This window comes from Hyperolius riggenbachi, chromosome 10 (assembly GCF_040937935.1).
Source record: "Hyperolius riggenbachi isolate aHypRig1 chromosome 10, aHypRig1.pri, whole genome shotgun sequence".
Taxonomy (NCBI): Eukaryota; Metazoa; Chordata; class Amphibia; order Anura; family Hyperoliidae; genus Hyperolius; species Hyperolius riggenbachi.
In genome coordinates, this window is record NC_090655.1 from 36,464,884 (window position 1) to 36,485,826 (window position 20,943).

General features: G+C 45.5%; 1 protein-coding gene across 1 annotated transcript in view; it reads left to right on the forward strand.

The window, feature by feature from the left end:
• IDE (insulin degrading enzyme) overlaps positions 1 to 20,943 on the forward strand; it is a 123,758-nt gene that overhangs the window by 87,510 nt on the left and 15,305 nt on the right. The window contains exons 15-17 of the mRNA XM_068258893.1: positions 9,594 to 9,738; positions 20,297 to 20,407; positions 20,506 to 20,626. Coding sequence (XP_068114994.1) covers positions 9,594 to 9,738; positions 20,297 to 20,407; positions 20,506 to 20,626 — 377 coding nt within the window. The remainder of the gene's footprint in view (positions 1 to 9,593; positions 9,739 to 20,296; positions 20,408 to 20,505; positions 20,627 to 20,943) is intronic.

A 20,943-nucleotide genomic window follows, 5' to 3' on the forward strand; every position in this document is an offset into this window, starting at 1 on the left:
GTCCTCTACTTTTGGTGGAGGCTATAAAATGGGCACAAATGGCTATGTGGGGGGGCTGTTTCAAACTGGGGCACATCTGGCTATGAGGAAAGGGGCTGTCTAATACTGGAGGCATATCTGGCAATGGGATGGAGTGCTGCCTAATACAGGGGACACAAATGGCTATGGGAAGGGGGGCTGCCTATTCAATCATTTTTCCCTGGTTTCCTAGTGGGTACCTCAGCTTTTACGGAAGCATACACAGTATTTGTTTTATGACCTTGCTGTAAAATTTATCCATGCACAGGTAGCATTATTGAGGTGTGTCTGGGGGGGGGGGGGGGGGTTGGGTCTGGGGGGCAATGCACACCTCTGTTGGTAACCATTTTAGTTGCAGCCTGATTAGGAGCACTGCCAATTCCTTCGATGTAGCATTTTGTGTCTTGGGGTATAGATGAGCTGTTGTCCTAGAGCATTGATGGCTAACATTGGCACTCCAGCTGTGACAAAACTACAAATCCCATCATGCCTCTGCCTTCCCAAGGTATGTTTAGAGCTGTCAGAGTATTGCAATGCCTCATGGGACTTGTAGTTCCACAACAGCTGGAGTGCCAAGTTTAGCCATCCCTGTCCTAGAGGTTTCTGTCATGCCTGCGCTAGGACTGCAAGGTGGCAGCATTGAGCGAACACTCTGTGACTTGCATCTACGGCCTGTATAGCGCTCCTAGATGAATAACGTCTCTTATCCCATCCATTGTATAGAGTGCATGTTCAGGCACAACACCATTGTCAGGAAATAATGTTCTCACTGGGGACCTGGAAGATTACAGCCCTGGTTACGGATAATTCTCAACTTCTCTGCCGCAGAAACTGGCATTAGGCTGCTGGTTTAATTACGAAGCGCTGAGCTTAGTAGGGATTACATTTGCTTAATATACATGTCTGCGGTTTTTGTATGTATAGCATTTTTTGTTCTATTGGCCATTCAGTTACTTTTAATTATAGCTGAATTTCTGCAGTGTGACAGTGTTTTGTGGTATTGGTGTTGGGTTAACATTGGGCTTAGCTAAATTAGGATTACCACAGGGCAGTGTAACGTACAGTGGAATGTAGTGCTGATTAGGGATTGTGTTGCTCTGTAGCATTTTTTTCAGTTTTGTGCTCCTTAAAGGGAAGATCCGAGCTGAAAAGAAAAAACAAGATTGCTTAAAGGATACCACAACTGACATGTGGCATAATGAGATAGACATGGGTATGTACAGTGCCTAGCACACAAATAACTATGCTGTGTTCCTTTTTTTTCTTATTCTGCCTGAAAGAGGTAAATATCAGGTATGTAAGTGGCTGACTCAGTCCTGACTCAGACAGGAAGTGACTACAGTGTGACCCTCACTGATAAGAAATTCCAACTATAAAACACTTTGCTAGAAGAAAATGGCTTCTGAGAGCAAGAAAGAGATAAAAAAGGGGGAAATTCTTATCAGTGAGGGTCACACTGTAGTCACTTCCTGTCTGAGTCAGGACTGAGTCAGCCACTTACATACCTGATATTTACCTCTTTCAGGCAGAGAAAGAAAAAAGGAACACAGCATAGTTATTTGTGTGCTAGGCACTGTACATACCCATGTCTATCTCATTATGCCACATGTCAGTTGTGGTATCCTTTAACTAGGGCTTCCTCCAGCCCCTATTAGCTTATCTGTCCCTCGCCGCAGCTCTGCTCCCAGCCAGTGGCCCGGGTTCTCCTCTGTTGCAGATGCCGCATCTTGTGCACCTGCGCGAGTGTGTGACCACGCTCACGTAGCCTGGAGCGGTCTGCACAGGCTCCAGACCACATGAAGGCTACCACGAGGGCGCAGGTGCAGAAGATGCTGACATGGCGAGGTCGGCATCTGCAACGGAGGGGACCCCGGGCCACCGGCTGGGAGCAGAGCTGCGGCGAGGGACAGATAGGCTAACAGTTTCCGGAGGAAGCCCCAGGTAAGTAGATCTTGTTTTTTCTTTGCAGCTTGGATCTAACCTTTAAAGTGGTTCTGTGTCCCGCACCGTCATCCTTCATTCCCCGCCGCCGGTTCCGGGCTAATCAGCTGTCTGATTAGACTGCGACCGCGCACATGCTTGCTCCCGCAGGCGTCATCGGGAGCTTACTGCGCAGGCGCAGTACAAGAAAACTTCATACTGTGTCTGCGCAGTAAGCTCCCGATGACACGCGCGGGAGCGAGCATTATTTGTCTTGTTAGACGAATATTACAACGGGACCGGCGGCGGGGAACGGAGCATCGGAGGAGGACGGTGCAGGACATTTCATGGGGCCGATAGAAGCCCCATGTAAGTGGCGGTTTTCGTTTATTTAAACAGTCCACAGGACCCCTTTAAAGGGACACTTAAGTCAAACAAAAAAAATGAGTTTTACTCACCTGGGGTTTCCAATAGCCCCCTGCAGCTGTCCGGTACCCTCGCCGTCTCCCTCCGATCCTCCTGGCCCCGCCGGCAGCCACTTCCTGTTTCGGTGACAGGAGCTGACAGGCTGGGGACGCGAGTGATTCTTCGCGTTCCTGGCCACAATAGCGCCATCTATGCTGCCATAGCATATATCATATACCATATAGCAGCATAGAGGTTGCTAATGTGTCTGGGAACGCGAAGAATCACTCGCGTCCCCAGCCTGTCAGCTCCTGTCACCGAAACAGGAAGTGGCTGCCGGCGGGGCCAGGAGGATCGGAGGGAGACGGTGAGGGCACCGGACAGCTGCAGGGGGCTATTGGAAGCTCTAGATGAGTAAAACTCATTTTTTTTGGTTTGACTTAAGTGTCCCTTTAAGGAGCACACAACTGAAAAAAATGCTGCAGTGCAACAAAATCCCTAATCCCCCCCACACCCCACAAAAAAAAACAAAAAACCTGTTTTTGCAATAAGTGTGAACCCTGCCTAAAATCAAAATCCATATTTATTACTTTGTTGATTATGTCACTATATGGAGATAGACGATGACAACATAGCTTTTATTACAGTTTGCATCACAGGATATTTTGTTTTCCTTGTCCTTATCTTACATAAAAGAAAACCTGTAACTAAAAAAGGTTTCCCTGGGGTGTACTCACCTCGAGTGGGGGAAGCCTCCGCATCCTATCGAGGCTTCTCCCGTCCTCCTGTGTCCCATGGCGGTCTCGCTGTGCCCCTCTGAACAGCGGGGATGTAAATATTTACCTTCCTGGCTCCAGCACAGGCGCAGTATCGTCTCTCCCCTCGGAGATGGACGTAAATAGCCAATCGCAAGTCTCCTGCGCCTCCATAGTAGAGCGGACCCGACAGAGATCTTCTATTTCCGTGCTGAGAGCCGCAACAGTGCCACCCGCTGGAGCCAGGGTAGGTAAATATATCAAGCCTTGTCAGACTTGTCGAGCCCGGATTGCGGGAGGCTTCAGGGGAGCCAGCGCTGGACTGCCTGCAGCTACATCGGAGGGGGAAACCTCATTGGGACCCCGAGGCCTCCCCCTCTGGAGGTGAGTACACCCCAGGGGAACTTTTTTTTTTTGTTAGAGTCTCTTTAACATTAAATTCAAAACTATTAAATGGGAGCAGCTGGTCGAACAATACTTAGTTTATGTACGCAGTGGACAGTAATGCAGTTCTGTTGCTTTGTGAAAAAATGATTAAGATCCCTCTAGTTTGGTTTGCTCTGTAGTTATCGTATGCCTTGGAGAGGGACTGGGTTCTGGCCTTATAAACAGCTAGAGGGACATTGTGGATACTTTCTGTGATATGGCTTTGTGAGTGCCTGCAGATAGATCAGAGCTATAAGCACATTATTGATACTCGCATGACTTTCATTTTTGATGCAGCTGTACCAGAGAAATTCCCTTTGTGCTTTGGGTCCTATGACTGACCGTTCCAAAGTATAGAGTTGCTACCAGAGTGAAAGTTTCTTCCTCTGCTCAGAGCCATGAACTCGCCACAACCGCCTCCTACTTCTGCTCCTTCCTGTGCAACACTTGGTGGAGCTGGTCAAGGCCCACCTCCTCCCTCTAATGCCTCCTGTAGAACACTAGGAGGAGCTAGACAGGCTTCACCTCCTCCCTCTGCTCCCTCCTATGGAATGCTGGGAGGAGCTGGGCAGGCTCCACCTCCCCCCTCTGCTCCCTCCTATGGAACACTGGGAGGAGCTGGGCAGGCTCCACCTCCCCCTCTACTCCCTCCTATGGAACACTGGGAGGAGCTGGGCAGGCTCCACCCCCCTTTGCTCCCTCCTATGGAACACTGGGAGGAGCTGGGCAGGCTCCACCTCCCCCCTCTGCTCCCTCCTATGGAACACTTGGAGGAGCTGGGCATTGTCCCCCTCTATTGATGGAGTATCAACAATATTGGTTCACAAATGTTCTGGCCACCAGTACATGGAAAGGTGATCATTTGAGAAATTTCCGCATGCTGGGCAAGGCTGAGAAATAAGTAGATTTTTGTGAGCTTTTAGATTACCTTTGATTTAAATTACACATACAGAAATCCACTCACGAGGTCAATAAGTTACATTCACATAAGCCATGTGATAACCTTTTTTAAAATATCTCAATAAAGTACAATAAGTGTTTAGTACATGCATCTAGTCATCACTCACCTGTATGGCAAGGAGAGACCAGGAGCCAAATGGTGCAGTATTGTGGCTGATTAGATGTTAGATTGTAGTATTAGGCTCGGTTCACATTGAGCCTACGTTCCGCTCCGATGAGCGGAACGCAGAAGCGGAAGCAATGCTTTCCCGATGGGAAAGTTCACATTGCTACGTTCCGCTCCGTTCTGCTCCCTGCGTTCCGCTCGTCGGAGCGGACGTTCCCGACCTGTACGATCCTTACGCAGTAGCGGATGCATGCTGCTCAATGTGTGAACTGAGCCTAATAGTATTATTACTTACAAAGGTGGTTTGCATGTCTCTGTAACCACCGTATATCGACAACGGGGAAATAACCATCCCAGGTCCGTATTCCAGGTCCTACTGGAACTGGATGGTCACACTCCTGGTTGGTCCTTCTTGGTTGTAGATAACACCACACCCGGAAAGGTGAACACCTCCAAAGGCGTTTCTCAGGTTTCAGCCCGCTTCTTCAGGTCAATACAAGTGCCTCTAAAATATGGTCACGAAATTTCAGGCATCCATGCTTGTAACCATACTTTAAAGGCACTTAAAGTGGTCTAACACCCAGCATTACAACTTTGCTTTAAAAGATTGCTTACAGCTTACAAACTATTATGCCAGATTTTTTTTTAAGCAGAAATTCACTGAATGGGTTAAACATGACATTTTAGTGTTGGATTTAACTAGGAATCCGCATCTGTTCTTATCTTTAGTTACAAAATGTATCTTTATTTGGAATACAAATAGACCTTTGAAAAGCCTGCCGGGGAAGCCCTCTTTGTTCTCTCAGAGCAGTGTTTGTTTGTTACATTGTAGATAGATACATTTGTAACTAAACAAGCAAGCACGGAGGAGTATTTCTAGCTAAATGCAGCACTAAAATGTCATGTTTAATCCATTCAGTGAATTTCTGCTAAAAAACAAATCTGGCATAATAGTTTGTAAGCTGTAAGCAATCTTTTAAAGCAAAGTTGTAATGCTGGGTGTTAGACCACTTTAAATTGACCTGAAGAAGCAGACTGAGACCCTTGATATGAAGTGTGCCTTTTAATTGTGCTGAATAAATTATTTAATCTTTTACATTTACCCTGTGGTGTGTGTGTGCTTACATCTGCAGTGCTAAAAACACCTCCCTTCCCTTATTATTTTTAGTTCCATTATTTTTAGTCCCGTCTCAACCCGTTATATTCACTTTATACTTTTAACAGTTGCAACCTCCAGATAAATAATTTCACTTTTGATCTGTCCTGCAGGGAACAAATGGACCTATACTTGTATGGTCCTGTGTGTATCAGTGTTGATAGGCTTCTGGTGTCTCACCCAGTAGTAGTTCATGGTATTCCCAGGGTCGTGTTCCTGTACCACATGTGAACCAATCACTACACATATGGGGCTGTGGCTAGATCCCTGGTTCAGGATACCCATACAGAGAAACTGTGAGCAAGAATTGAATTCCATCCCAATCAGTAGCCGATACCCCCTTTCCCATGAGAAATCTTATTCCTTTTCACAAAGGAATAATCAGGGGCCTCTGTTTCACTGATGTTGCGGTGAAACCCCTCCCACAGGAAACTGTGAGGATCATGGTCCTGGCAGTTTCCTGTCTGTGAAGCTTGTTGGATTGTGGGAAATAGCTGTTTACAGCTGTTTCCAAATGCCACCAAAGCAAGCAGTAGCTACTTCCAGTGACATCACCTTCCAGCAGTAAAAATGTCACCATGTGATAAATGTCAGAATGTAAATTAGGGAGAGGAAAGATTTTTACAATGGGCAAACACTGACTAAGGGCCGGTTCACACGGGCGGCAGGAAGCAATGGGGCGGCCAGGAAGTTGCGTCGTCCTGTGACATCTCGTTCGGTGGCGGCAGTACGGAGATCGTCGCGACCGGCGTTTCTCGTCCCTGCAGGGGGACATGAAGCCGCGCTGGCTTGCCTTGCCTGGACGTTGCATGCGGCTTCTAGGGACGGCCGAAACGATGCGTTAAATCGGGATCAGAACGCCGCATTTACGTAATCGACGGTAACCGCGCAATGCTTAACGCTCCCATTCACTTGAATGGGAGAGTTTAGCCGATGGGTCCCAAACGCTTGATGGTAGACGCCGCCAAGCGTCCGTGTGAACCGGCCCTTAATCATTTATGCATAATTAATGTAAAATGAATCACTTTCTTTTATTACATTATTTTCACTAGAGTTCATCTTTAACTACTATAGGCTTAAAACACCAGTAACCTGCCAATACTAATGCACTTTACACAGAGCTGTAAAATACATGATTATCATGGGTAAGATAATTGACATGTATGAAAAGAAATATACATTTATCTGGAGCATTTGCCGGAGACAGGAAATATGGATTATAGAACATGAACACACAGAAATAAAAACATGACAGATGTTTAAACCCCTTCATGGCATACGTCAACAACTTCCTAATTGGAGAGACTTCACTTTGCTGTATTGTTTGACCCATGTTACTGGCAAGGGACGTGAGGGGAAATCTCCTCAGTGTAATTCCTGATAAAATTAAGAACTTCACCTAATTTGTACAAAAAAAAATGTTTGGGGTTTCACTTTACATGTTTTGTAATTTTCTACTGTTGTGTCTATAGATTATCCTAATGCAAATGTTGCCTTATTTCTTCGTTAACAGGTTGTTCTAAATGTATAAATGTTCTTTGATTTGGATGTAGGTTCAGGTTGTAAGCTTGCATTGAAAAGCAGGTGCTCCTAGTCAAAGAGGAACTACAGTCAAAAATCCCCCCCTCTGCTCCCTTTCTGCACGGCACATAGATAGAAAGTTGTGTTGTAGCTGTGCTTTCTCAACCAAGATAGCAGTATGGTGCTTAAACAATGAACTGGGTATAACATTATTATGCAAGATGGCTGCATCTAGTGCTTTGGTTGGGGGGGGGGATGACTTATGGAACTAAGGATTTGGGAGACATGGTTTTAATCTTGTTATGCCAGACTGTAGTTCAGCTTTAAGTTAGCCATATGCTGGTTGTTCCATGATGGGTAGCGGTGCTACATTTTTCTTGCTTGGGTGGTGGTGCAGTTAGCAGCTGCATGGTTTTGTGCTGCACTGGGCGGTGCTAAACAAGCCATGCAGAAGTGCGATCCTTGTTAGATTTCTGCTGAAATGTGATTGAGAGAATGTTCTAATATGATGCATCAGTGGCTACTTCCTGATCATCTTTGGCAGTAATTGTTCATTCCTATAGTCTGGCCACCATATCCACCTATGTGTGTTCCCCTTCAAGCATGCCACACCCCAGCGGTAGTCTGCAAATACAGGTAGTCCCTGGTTAACAAACAAGGGTGGGGACTTAAGGTTCGTTAACCTGAATCTGTCCATAAATCGAAACACCGTGCCATCTCTGTCCCCTGTACCTCCTCTGTGCCTCCAGTGTCCCCCCCTCTGCTTCTCCTCTGTTCCCCTGTGCCCCTCTTCGTGCCACCACTGCTCCTCGCCCCCCCACTGTGTCACTTCTTTCCCTTCTGTGCCATCAGTGTCATCCTCTGTGCCACCTCTGCTCGCCCACTGTCACTTGTGTTCCCCTGTGCCCCTCTGTGCCCCTCTGTGCCCTCAGTGCCCCTCTGTGCCACCATTGCACCCCCACTGTTACTTCTGTCCCCCCTGTGCCCTTAGTGTCGCCCTCTGTGCCACCTCTGCACCCCCACGGTGTCACTTTTGTCCCCCTGTGCCCTCTGTGCCACCATTGCACCCCCACTGTTACTTCTGTCCCCCCTGTGCCCTTAGTGTCGCCCTCTGTGCCACCTCTGCTCCCCCACGGTGTCACTTCTGTCCCCCTTTGCCCTCAGTACCCCTCTGTGTGCCACCACTGCACCCCCCCCATCTGTTTCTTCTGTCCACCCTGTGCCCTTAGTGTCGCCCTCTGTGCCACCTCTGCTCCCCCACTATGTCACTTTTGTCCTTCTCTGTCACTTCTGTCCCCCTCTGTGTCACTTCTGTCCCCCATGTGCCCTTGGTGCCCCCCTCTGTGCCGCCACTGCTCCTCCCACTGTCACTTCTGTCCCCCCTGTGCACTCAGTGTCCCCCTCTGTGCCACCTCTGCTCCTCCCACTGTCACTTCTGTCCCCCCTGTGCCCTTAGTGTCGCCCTCTGTGCCACCTCTGCTCCCCACGGTGTCACTTTTGTCCCCCTGTGCCCTCTGTGCCACCATTGCACCCCCCACTGTTACGTCTGTGCCCTTAGTGTCGCCCTCTGTGCCACCTCTGCTCCCCCACGGTGTCACTTCTGTCCCCCTGTGCCCTCAGTACTCCTCTGTGTGCCACCACTGCACCCCCCCCCACACTCTGTTTCTTCTGTCCACCCTGTGCCCTTAGTGTCGCCCTCTGTGCCACCTCTGCTCCCCCACTATGTCACTTTTGTCCCTCTCTGTGTCACTTCTGTCCCCCTCTGTGTCACTTCTGTCCCCCATGTGCCCTTGGTGCCCCCCTCTGTGCCACCACTGCTCCTCCCACTGTCACTTCTGTCCCCCCTGGGCCCTCAGTGTCCCACTCTGTGCCACCTCTGCTTCCCCCACTGTGTCACTTCTGTCCCCCCTGTGCCCTTAGTGTCCCCCACTGTGTCACTTCTGTCCCCCTGTGCCCTCATTGTACCACAGCAAAAATGTAATTTTACCAGTTTAAAACTGGTTTCTCATTTTTATTTTTTTTTTAAATCTTCAAAATCATTTTCTCAAAAACTACAAAGTCTATTTAGATTTTCTTTTTCTGTTACTTGTTCCCATAGAATGAAATGTCACATTTTCGGGCCGTTCGTATCGTCGGGCCATTTGTAAGTCGGGTGTTTGTATGTCATGAACTACCTGTACTCAGAATGTCAGTGTGCCCTTGTGAAACTATAGGCTACCCATAGCATTATCTCCACAGGGTTGCATTTGTGTTAAATTAGATGGCGTTTAAAGGGAGTGCGCAGGATATGACTGAAGCCAGACTTAATTTCAATGTTCTCTTTCAGCCCATTTGCTTATGTGGATCCTTTGCATTGTAACATGGCCTATTTGTACATTGAACTGCTTAAAGATTCTCTCAACGAGTATGCATATGCAGCAGAGCTAGCCGGCCTGAACTATGATCTCCAAAATACCGTCTATGGGATGTATGTAAGTACCCAAGTCCAAGGCAGACGCCAGAAACCATCTCACCCGCTTCCTCCCTGCGCATTATACTGTCATGTGGAGGAGCTGGACTTTGTCGTATGCCTTTCCCATCTCTCTCTCCTGTGTCATAGAAATCATTGTTCAGCATTTTGTCAATAAAGCTATGAATTGAAAAAGAAACGACCTATAGTCCAATCCCAGAGACGATGTGATGCTGCATATCCATACTCTTTTTGTCAAGGTCCTCCATCCACTCTCCTGCCACGGCTTGCAGTACCAAGCAATTCATTTTCCCCTCTTCTGTGTTACTTTTATGTTTTTCCCTTGTTTTTTTTTCTTCTTGTTAGTCGTTACCTTTATGCTGACCCCCTCCATTGCAACATGACATACCTGTTTCTAAGGTTATTGAAGGATGATTTAAAAGAGTATACATATGCAGCCCGCCTCGCAGGTGTCACCTATGGCATTGCATCAGCTATGAATGCAATTCTTGTAAGTAAGTGTAATGCGGAAGCCTTGACTTCCCGCTAAGGCATGGAAACACCTTTATTTTATATATACTGAACAGTGTGGGGTGCTTATCTTGGTTTTTACATACACATATGTCTATCCCATTGGGAAAGACGTTTGTTTGCTTATGTTTGTTTGTATGATTTTTGGGGCTTTAGTGTATAATAAGGCATAATGGGTCTCATTTATAAGAACTGGAAGAAAGCCGTATGTCAGGTTACCCAGGACAGCCAATCGGATCTGGTTTGGTAACCTGTACAGATGACTTTTCTCCATTGTATTTTTGTTGTAAATGAGGTGTAGTATGGTCAGATGCTTCAGTCCTGAGTAGCCAGTCATGTAGTATTGCAGCGTGAGAGAGGACATCTGATTGGCTTATAGAGTTTGGTTATAAAGCCAATGGGAATTGGGGGGGAAAAAACAAACTTGCCTGAAGAGAGGGAAGGCTCTGAGTCCTATAGAGACTTCCCGTTTCTCTCACCGTCCCCTCGCCCAGCGGCGTCACCACCGTTCCAATCTGCCGCCGCGAGAGACTTCAGAAGTCTCCGAGACACAAAATTGGCCCCTATGTGGGGATTATAAAACATAACTTTTAATTAAACCATTAAAATATTTGTAAATCTGGTAATAGATGTAAATACACACCGAGACAGGGTTCACTATTATACACCAGGAAGTAGAAAGGTTGGTCAGCACACCAGCTTCTCAATGAGCAAGATTTAATGAATCACATGTCAACACCAAAGTTAACAATTGTTTCGGGGCCACAAAGGGTCCCCTTCATCAGAACAGTGCAGACAACAGTGCACTGTTCTGATGAAGGGGACCCTTTGTGGCCCCGAAACAATTGTTAACTTTGGTGTTGACATGTGATTCATTAAATCTTGCTCATTGAGAAGCTGGTGTGCTGACCAACCTTTCTACTTCTTGGATGTCACTTGGGATGATGCTTAACGTCCCTGGTCAAGCACCCGAAAACCACTAGGAAAAGTGTGCCGCTCTGCACTCTCTCTTCTTTCTATTATACACCAGGATCGTGTATATCTGCCAACAAGGCAGATCCTTCCGACCTGAATCCCTGTTAACTTGACTAGAAATGCTTTTACTTTTCCTCACGTATAAAAGACATGACATGCCCCCAAAAAAATCCAACATGTTTCAACCGCTTGTATCAATCCTTGTGTATAGTGAACCCTGCCTTGATCTGTAGTTACATCTATTACCATAATTATGAATATTTTAATGATTTAAAAGTTATGTTTTATAAACCCCACATAGGGGCCAATTTTGTGTTTAAGTAATAAATCAGACGTTGTGGCTATATGCTCCTGATAACAGGCGGCTCCGTACTGCACATACTGCTAACGGGGGTGGCCGCACTGGAATGAGGGGACCATGAGAGGAACGGCAATGCTCTATAGGACCCAGAGTCTTCCCTCTCCATAGGTGAGTATCTGTTTTGTTTTTCCGGTTTACATTCACTTTAATTGGCCATTTATATTGAAAATATACACAATCTGTTATCTCTGTGCTTTATTCATCTAACAGCAGAAATATGTGGGAATTGACTTGCAGCCTTAGCTCACCCTTCCTAATTTGGTTTTCGTTTTGTTTTTTTTTTGTTTTTTTTTAGCCCTAGGTGAATAGGGAATTTGCGCCACTACTCAAACCGTTCTCATATTTAAAGGGAACTTGAAGTGAGAGACATATGGAGACTGCTGTTGTGGGCCAACCAATGTCTAGTGGCCTTCTTTCCTCACCTCTATAGTGTCCTGGTGTCTAATGGCCCCCTCCTTCTCCCATACAGTTCCCTGGTGTCTACTGGCCCTCCTCCCCTTTTTTATACAGTTTCCTGGTGTACAGTCGACCTCCTCCCTCCCCTATACAGTTCCCTGGTGTCTACTGGCCCTCCTTCCTCCCCTATCTGTATAGGATAGGGAGGAGGGCCAGTAGACACCAGGGAATTGTCTAGTGGCCCTCCTTTCTCCCATATACAGTTCCCTGGTGTCTAGGGATCCCCAAACTCTGCCCTGGTTTCTATTGGCCCTCTCTCACATCCATAAACAGTTCCCTGGTGTCTAATGACCCCCCTCCCTCCCCTATACTCTTCCCTGGTGTCTAATGACCCACTCCTATTCAATTCCCTGGTGTCTAATGCTTTCCCTGTCCCCCATATGGCTTTCCTGGGATTAAGGGCTTTACCCTAATATAGCTTCCCTGGTGGTCTAGAGTGGACCAGACATAATGCAAGGTGGGGGGAACCACTTAAGGGCCAGAGTTTAACATGTATTGTCTAGACTCTAAAAATAAAATCCTGATTTAAGCTAGTACTAACTACGGTAGTTTATTACTACCTTGTACTACTTGCCCAGTGGCGTAGCTAAGGAGCTGTGGGCCCCGATGCAAGTTTTACATGGGGCCCCCCCAAGCACTCTATACATGACAATTGATACGGCGCACCAAAACCTGCCAATGGCAACTACAGTGTCTGAGGTGCAAGAAGGGGATGGGAAATAGCTTGTTAATGATTACCACTATTCCAAGTATCTATAGAAGTGATTATTATGAGCAAAGGACCAATAGAGAGGCAATACTGTAGTTGAGGGACGGTCCTTCGGGGCCCCTCTGGCCCAAGGGCCCCGGTGCGGTCGCTACCTCTGCACCCCCTATTGCTACGCCCCTGTACTTGCCCTCTCCAGTGTGACATTTATGTAGACTGGGCAGGTGGTACCTGATCTTTGCTGTGTAAAGGTCTTCTCCTCTGCAGTCAGAATAGCGGCATCTCCTTCTGCATGTATGGCGTCCAGGAACACAGCCAGAGGTACAGGAGCTAAAAATAGTGCCACCATCCTGGCTTCAGGGGAAGAAAGTTTGTGTGTGTGGTGAAGTTCAGGTCTCACTTTACCTAACTTATGGAGACCAAATGCTGAACTAGTAAACACTAGCCCAAAGCAGTATTTCTTTTTTCATGGGCGTGCCTATTTGCCTATTTTATAAGGCAGTGCAGGTTGTAGTGGGCTCAATAAACCTAAAAAGCCAATCAGATGGAGCTTTCACTTCAGGATGTGTTAGCCAAACTTTTCCTCGCATCCAACAATCAATTGTATTTTTCATATTTAAAGAGATTAGACAGTACATGGATTCCCTAAAAAGTTATGACTCGCCGGGTCTTAATCTTTCCGGTCTTCCACCAACCTTAGCCCCGAAGGTGTCGGCTTCCAGAGCGTAGTCCTGCACCTTGCAGACAAATGCCTTGTCACTCTCTGTATTGGAGATGCAGAGCGCCATGGAAACGCCCCAGCACTCGTCTGCAAGGGGGTGGCGCTATGCATCGGAAGGTTACAATTTCGGGGTTTGGAGGGGGGGGGGGGGGGGGGAAGACTTGAAAGATAAAGATGCCAGTGAGTCGTCATAAGTCTCTAATTGTGGATGTATAGTCTTTTTAACCTCACCTTATTAGTATCCCAGCAATGTGGACTTAATTCTTTGGTAGAAGTCTACAAGACCTGAAGCTTTTATGACTTTTAGGGCAGGTTTGGTAAACACCTCCTTAAAGTAACAATAATGCTACTGACTGGTTGCCATGGGTTACAAGCATATATATATATATATATATATATATATATATATATATATATATATATATATATATATATACATACATACGTTCAGGGTATATTTCCTGTGTTTGCTTTCACATCACAAGCTGGTTTTTGTAACAGGCTTACTATGAGAAAACATAGTAGGCACAGCCTCACGCGAGTTTTTACACTAACACCATTTTTATTGCTGCATGGTTTTTGCGAGAAGGCGTCACTGGTGGTGGTGGAGTTATGCATTGCTTATAAACTGTAAAATACACACATTGACTACACATTGTGGAGGCAGGCATTTTATTGGCTGATCTGATATTTTGGCACACACATGTCCATGTTTACCTGGACCAGTGGAAAAAAAATTGCAAAGTTGATTAGCCAGCCAGAGCAACTAAACAGAATCCTTATTTTGCTTGGCAGAAGCCTGATTGGCCGCTCTGGACGACTCATTTACATTTGCTTATGTTTTCTTGCACTTGTCTTGATAATTTAGACTCTCACTGGTCATTATTTGCTAATTGGCCTTAAAAAAAAACAAAAACTTTTATTAAGTGTGATTTAGGCCGAGCCCAGCAGCGACGAACGGGCAGATTCAACCAAGAGACAGATCTCTCTCATGCTGGGCATACACCGTACGTTTGTACCATGTAATCGAGCCGCTGATGGCTCGATTGATAATTTCCGACGTGTGTGATACCCCGCTGGATCGATTCCGCGCTCGATACCGGCGGGCAGGACAAAAGAATAAACAAGCGGAAGATAAGAAGCCGCCCGCGGGGATGAGCGGGAATCGATCCGGGCACCCGCGGGGACGCGCCGGAATCTATCGTGCGGCTCGATACACGGTACAAAACGTACCGTGTATTCCCAGCATTACACACACACACACTCTCTCTCATCGAATCTGATCAGAGAGAAATCTGTTGGCTGCCCATACATTGCAGGCCAATTCTTGATCGATTTCAGCATGGAATCTCTCGGGAACCGGCTTTTTATGCCGCACCCCCCGCCTCCATCACTACCCCCAAATGTACCCCCATGCAGTAAATCATATTTTACTGCACAGGTATACATTTACATTTGTCGGGCAGCGGCCGAGGGGTCCATTGCGGTCGTCGTGATCTTGCATGCCTTAAGCGTTGTGCACCCGATCGACCACGCTGGCCTACGATTTCCCAACATGTCCGATGCGGCATGCTTGTTACAGCACCGATTTTCATCTAAATCGAGACTAATCAGATCGTCAATCTGATACAAAATCGTCAGATATATGGCGACCCGTAGGCCTCGTTCACACTTGTTACGTTTTTGTGCGCTTTTCACAGCGCATTGCCTTGTGCGTACTGCAAGGTATAGATTTTCCTGTGTAATTAAATGTGCCTGGTTCACACCTAAGCGCGGAGCTGCGTTACAAAAACGTAGTGTTGCATGCGTTTCTGTGCCTTGAGCTGTAAAGCGCTCATCAATGCAAGTAAATAGGTGCGCTTTTTTAGAAGCGCATACAAGTGCATAGAAGCGCATGTGTTTTTTACCCCTAGTTGGGGGAAAAAAATACTTTTACATATGAAAACAAAGCTTTGACAACTGCTACAATAAGCAAAACATGCTTAAAAAAGCGCAACGCACTGAGCGCAAGGCACTAAAGCGTGCACAAGCGCATGCATTTTTCTATCATGCACTTTTACATGTTTTTCAACGCACCTAATGTGAACGAGGTTTTAATCGGTACATTTCATGGAACAGACCACAACAGATCATATGTTAAACATGAGTTCTGTTAAAACATGTGCTGACATGTCCTTTCCATCCATTGTCTCCACTGCAGTGACAGAATGCAAAGTCTCGACCTGCATGTTATTTGAGGACACTGGATGGAAGTTAGACATGTCATCATAGATGGTGATTTATCTGTGACATGTCCATTGTAGTGGACACAGCCAAACTATTGAGGACAAGGTTGTTGTCTAGTGGATACACAAACTAAAGCCTGGTATACACTTTCAATTTTGATTGGCCTTTACTGACCAATCTTGCCACCTCTAGGTAGTTTTACCTACACGATCTGCTCATAGTATTCAATATCTGTTGATCCTTTTACTACATGGAGGTGGTAACATTGGTCAGTGATTGGCCAATCATAATTAAAAGTGTGTACCAGGCTTAAGGGTGCATGCAAACATCCTATTTTAGTTGGACAATCAAGAGATTGTGTATGTACAGTGGAGGAAATAATGATTTGACCCCTCACTGATTTTGTAAATTTGTCCAATGACAAAGAAATGAAAAGTCTCAGAACAGTATCATTTCAATGGTAGGTTTATTTTAACAGTGGCAGATAGCACATCAAAAGGAAAATCGAAAAAATAACCTTAAATAAAAGATAGCAACTGATTTGCATTTCATTGAGTGAAATAAGTTTTTGAACCCCTACCAACCATTAAGAGTTCTGGCTCCCACAGAGTGGTTAGACACTTCTACTCAATTAGTCACCCTCATTAACCCTCCTGGCGGTATAAAAAAATCCGCCAGGAGGGAGCGCAGCAGTTTTTTTTTAATTTTTTTTTTTTTCTATATCATGTAGCGAGCCCAGGGCTCGCTACATGATAGCCGCTGCTCAGCGGCATCCCCCCGCCCTCTTCGATCGCCTTCGGCGATCTCCGATCAGGAAATCCTGTTCAAAGAACGGGATTTCCTGGAGGGCTTCCCCCGTCGCCATGGCGACGGGCGGGATGACGTCACCGACGTCACTGACGTCGGGACGTCATTGGGAGTCCCGGGCTACCCCTCGGCGCTGCCTGGCACTGATTGGCCAGGCAGCGCACGGGGTCTGGGGGGGGGGGGGCCGCGCGCCGCACCGGATATCGGCGATCGGGCACGCGGCGGCGGCGATCGGGGTGCTGGCGCAGCTAGCTAACGTTCGGGGTTACCGCCAAGGAGGTTTAGGACACCTGTCTTAACTAGTCACCTGTATAAAAGACACCTGTCCACAGAATCAATCAATCAAGCAGACTCCAAACTCTCCAACATGGGAAAGACCAAAGAGCTGTCCAAGGATGTCAGAGACAAAATTGTAGACCTGCACAAGGCTGGAATGGGCTACAAAACAATTAGCAAGAAGCTGGGAGAGAAGGTGACAACTGTTGGTGCGATTGTTCGAAAATGGAAGGAGCACAAAATGACCATCAATCGACCTCGCTCTGGGGCTCCACGCAAGATCTCACCTCGTGGGGTGTCAATGGTTCTGAGAAAGGTGAAAAAGCATCCTAGAACTACACGGGAGGAGTTAGTGAATGACCTCAAATTAGCAGTGACCACAGTCACCAAGAAAACCATTGGAAACGCATTACACCGCAATGGATTAAAATCCTGCAAGGTCCCCCTGCTCAAGAAGGCACATGTGCAGGCCCGTCTGAAGTTTGCCAATGAACACCTGAGTGATTCTGTGAGTTACTGGGAGAAGGTGCTGTGGTCTGATGAGACCAAAATAGAGCTCTTTGGCATTAACTCAACTCGCTGTGTTTGGAGGAAGAAAAATGCTGCCTATGACCCCCAAAACACCGTCCCCACCGTCAAGCATGGGGGTGGAAACATTTTGCTTTGGGGGTGTTTTTCTGCTAAGGGCACAGGACAACTTAATCGCATTAACGGGAAAATGGACGGAGCCATGTATCGTGAAATCCTGAACGACAACCTCCTTCCCTCTGCCAGGAAACTGAAAATGGGTCGTGGATGGGTGTTCCAGCACGACAATGACCTAAAACATACAGCAAAGGCAACAAAGGAGTGGCTCAAGAAGAAGAACATTAAGGTCATGGAGTGGCCTAGTCAGTCTCCGGACCTTAATCCAATAGAAAACCTATGGAGGGAGCTCAAGCTCAGAGTTGCACAGAGACAGCCTAGAAACATTAGGGATTTAGAGATGATCTGCAAAGAGGAGTGGACCAACATTCCTCCTAAAATGTGTGCAAACTTGGTAATCAATTACAAGAAACGTTTGACCTCTGTGCTTGCAAACAAGGGTTTTTCCACTAAGTATTAAGTCTTTTATTGTTAGACGGTTCAAAAACTTATTTCACTCAATGAAATGCAAATCAGTTGCTATCTTTTATTTAAGGTTATTTTTTCGATTTTCCTTTTGATGTGCTATCTGCCACTGTTAAAATAAACCTACCATTGAAATGATACTGTTCTGAGACTTTTCATTTCTTTGTCATTGGACAAACTTACAAAATCAGTGAGGGGTCAAATTATTTTTTCCTCCACTGTAAGCCCCTTTACTACATGGAAATGGTAAAATTGGCCAATCAAAATTGAATTGTGCACCAGGTTTAAAGCAAACTTGAAGCGAAAAAAATACCCATTTATGATATAATGAATTGTATGTATAGTACCAATAATGAATAGAAAATTAGTAGCAAAGAAAAGTCTCATTTTATTTTTCAGTTATTGTTTTATAACCTTGCATCATTTTTTCATATTTGCAGTTTATAAACCACACTCTGTCTTTGAAACTATAAAACCGAGCAGAGCTAATGACCCTTTAAACTCTCCTGCAATAAAACCTTTTTTGAGGCCGTCTCTGACTGTTTCTTTGACATATAAGTGCTTCAGAAAACAGGACAGTCTTCAACCCAAATTGGGTGGAAGAGCTCTGAGAAGCTCTTTTGCATAGATAAAAACAAGGAACACCACGAGCCCCAATAGTGTAATATGTACTGGTAAATGGTTACTAGATAGAGTAAATATTAATACTCACAAACCAGGGTTACCATTAGGCAACCACTGTAAAGGCAGGTGGAGAGATTTTCCTGACCCCACTCAGGAATAAGAAGTCGCTCTCTGTAGATGAGAAAAAGGGGGTTCAACCCTCCACCCAGGGTGGACTCAATATTAGAGAAAAAAAGAAAGGAGGAGCGCTCCGTAGTGTATTAAACCTTTTAATTAAAAACCACGCAAGGGTTAAAAACACTTACTAAAAAGTGATGAAAATCAGGCATATCGTTAGTAGAAACCCCAAATCAATGACCCTGGATGGCGACCTGTTTCTCCTCTGTGGCCAGCAGTGGGAGTAGTCCAGCGTGGCCGTCGTGGAGATAATTATACAAAAAAGGGGGCGGATACCAACTATAGCGTCTGGAGGTAGCTAAGCAACAAGCCCTCCAGTCGGGGTAGCCTATCCAGACAGTTAAATACCGGCACTATTCGCCGTCTAGAAGGGAAAAAAATATATATGTATGTACAGAACAATTAAGACTCAAAATTGGTACTGGGAAACTGCTCGCAACAGAAGAGGAACTTTGTACCTCCCACAATCAGATTTCATGTGTACGGGAGTGTTTTTTGATCAAATTTCCATATGTTTTTTCTCTCTATGTGTATACCTTTATACACCTTTTTTTATAAATTATATATTGTATACCTTTATACACCTTTTTTATAAATTATATATAATATGATTTTTTAAAAAATCTTTTAGTATAAGAACAAAGAATTGTGCTGAATGGGCGGTACAATCAGAGGTCAACTAGGTGAACTCTGAGGTCGGACCATTCATTGCCTGTCACCATTAGGTATATAAATACATTGAGTGCATGGCAGTAACTAGCTTGATAAAGGCGTGGATACGCCGAAACGCGTTGTGAAGTTACTGCACTTATTGACCAGAGGATAGGCTCCCGGTGTCCATCAACATCCAGGACTACTCCCAGTGCTGGCCACAGAGGAGAAACAGGTCGCCACCCAGGGTCATTGATTTGGGGTTTCTACCCACGATATGCCTGATTTTCATCACATAATAAGTGTTTTTAATTAAAAGGTTTAATACACTATGGAGCACTCCTCCTTTCTTTTTTTCTCTTTCTTGTGCTACAGTCATACCCTTCAGCCGGGGTCGAGGAGCTGCCAGTGGTTGTATTAGGAGTAATCAGAAGTTGTGTATGTTTGGCGCAAGATTTCACATAGTTTTTCTTCTTTCTGGTGGACTCAATATTATGCAGGAGAACAGAGGCACCAAAAGGATAAAAGGAAGCTAAATGAGCTTAAAAACCAAATTCTTGGTAAACAGAGGAGGTCATCTTTTGCATAGATAACCAATTATTTTTAAATTATTTTTTAACTCTTCCTGTACTGGAAAACAATGAGACTCTTTTCTTGGCTACTAATTTTCTATTTTTAGCTGTACTACACATACAATTAATTATCTCATAACTTTATTTTCACTTCATGTTTGCTTTAAGGGTTACATTTCCTTGCATATCAGATAAGACAAAAATGACCTGCCTCAGATGTGTATTGGCTACTTTAAAATGTAAAAACCTCTAACACAAAAATGAACAGGGTTGCTTGGTTGTCTTCAGTGTGTTTGAGAACGTTTTAGCTGTAGGCAGGTGAAGGATTCCTGTGATGGAATGATACAAACACGGCTGTTTCACTGACATGAATGGCTTGTTTTCCAGCTCTCTGTCAAAGGCTATAATGACAAGCAGCACATTCTGCTTAAGAAGATCATTGAGAAAATGGCCACCTTTGAAATAGACGAAAGACGCTTTGAGATCATAAAGGAGGCCGTAAGTTACTCCCGCATCTCAGCGGTTGTGGAACAGGTGATCAGGTCATGTGATGCAGGTTCTGATGCTTTCATCGGTGTTGCTTTTCTCTTTTGTAGTACATGCGGTCTCTAAACAACTTCCGGGCAGAACAGCCTCACCAGCACGCCATGTATTACCTGAGGGTGCTGATGACTGAAGTGGCCTGGACCAAAGACGAGCTCCGGGATGCTCTAGAGGGTGAGTCCCACACACGTCACTCGGAGACTTCCCAAATCGATGGAAGAACAGACCTATAAACAGAATTGTTTACCATTTACAGAAAGTCATGGCTGCCCATTACAATTTTTTAGCTATGACTTACAGAGGAACTTTAACGAAAGATAGCATTAGCTTGAAATCAATAAATTAAAAAATAAGAAGTTAAAAAAAATAGAAGATAGATCAAGAAATTATGTTTGCCATGTTATATATATAATCACACACATACATTATTTCCCACAATACACAAGGTTCACAGACCTCCAACACTGACATCACACTGTGGGAGGGGTTTC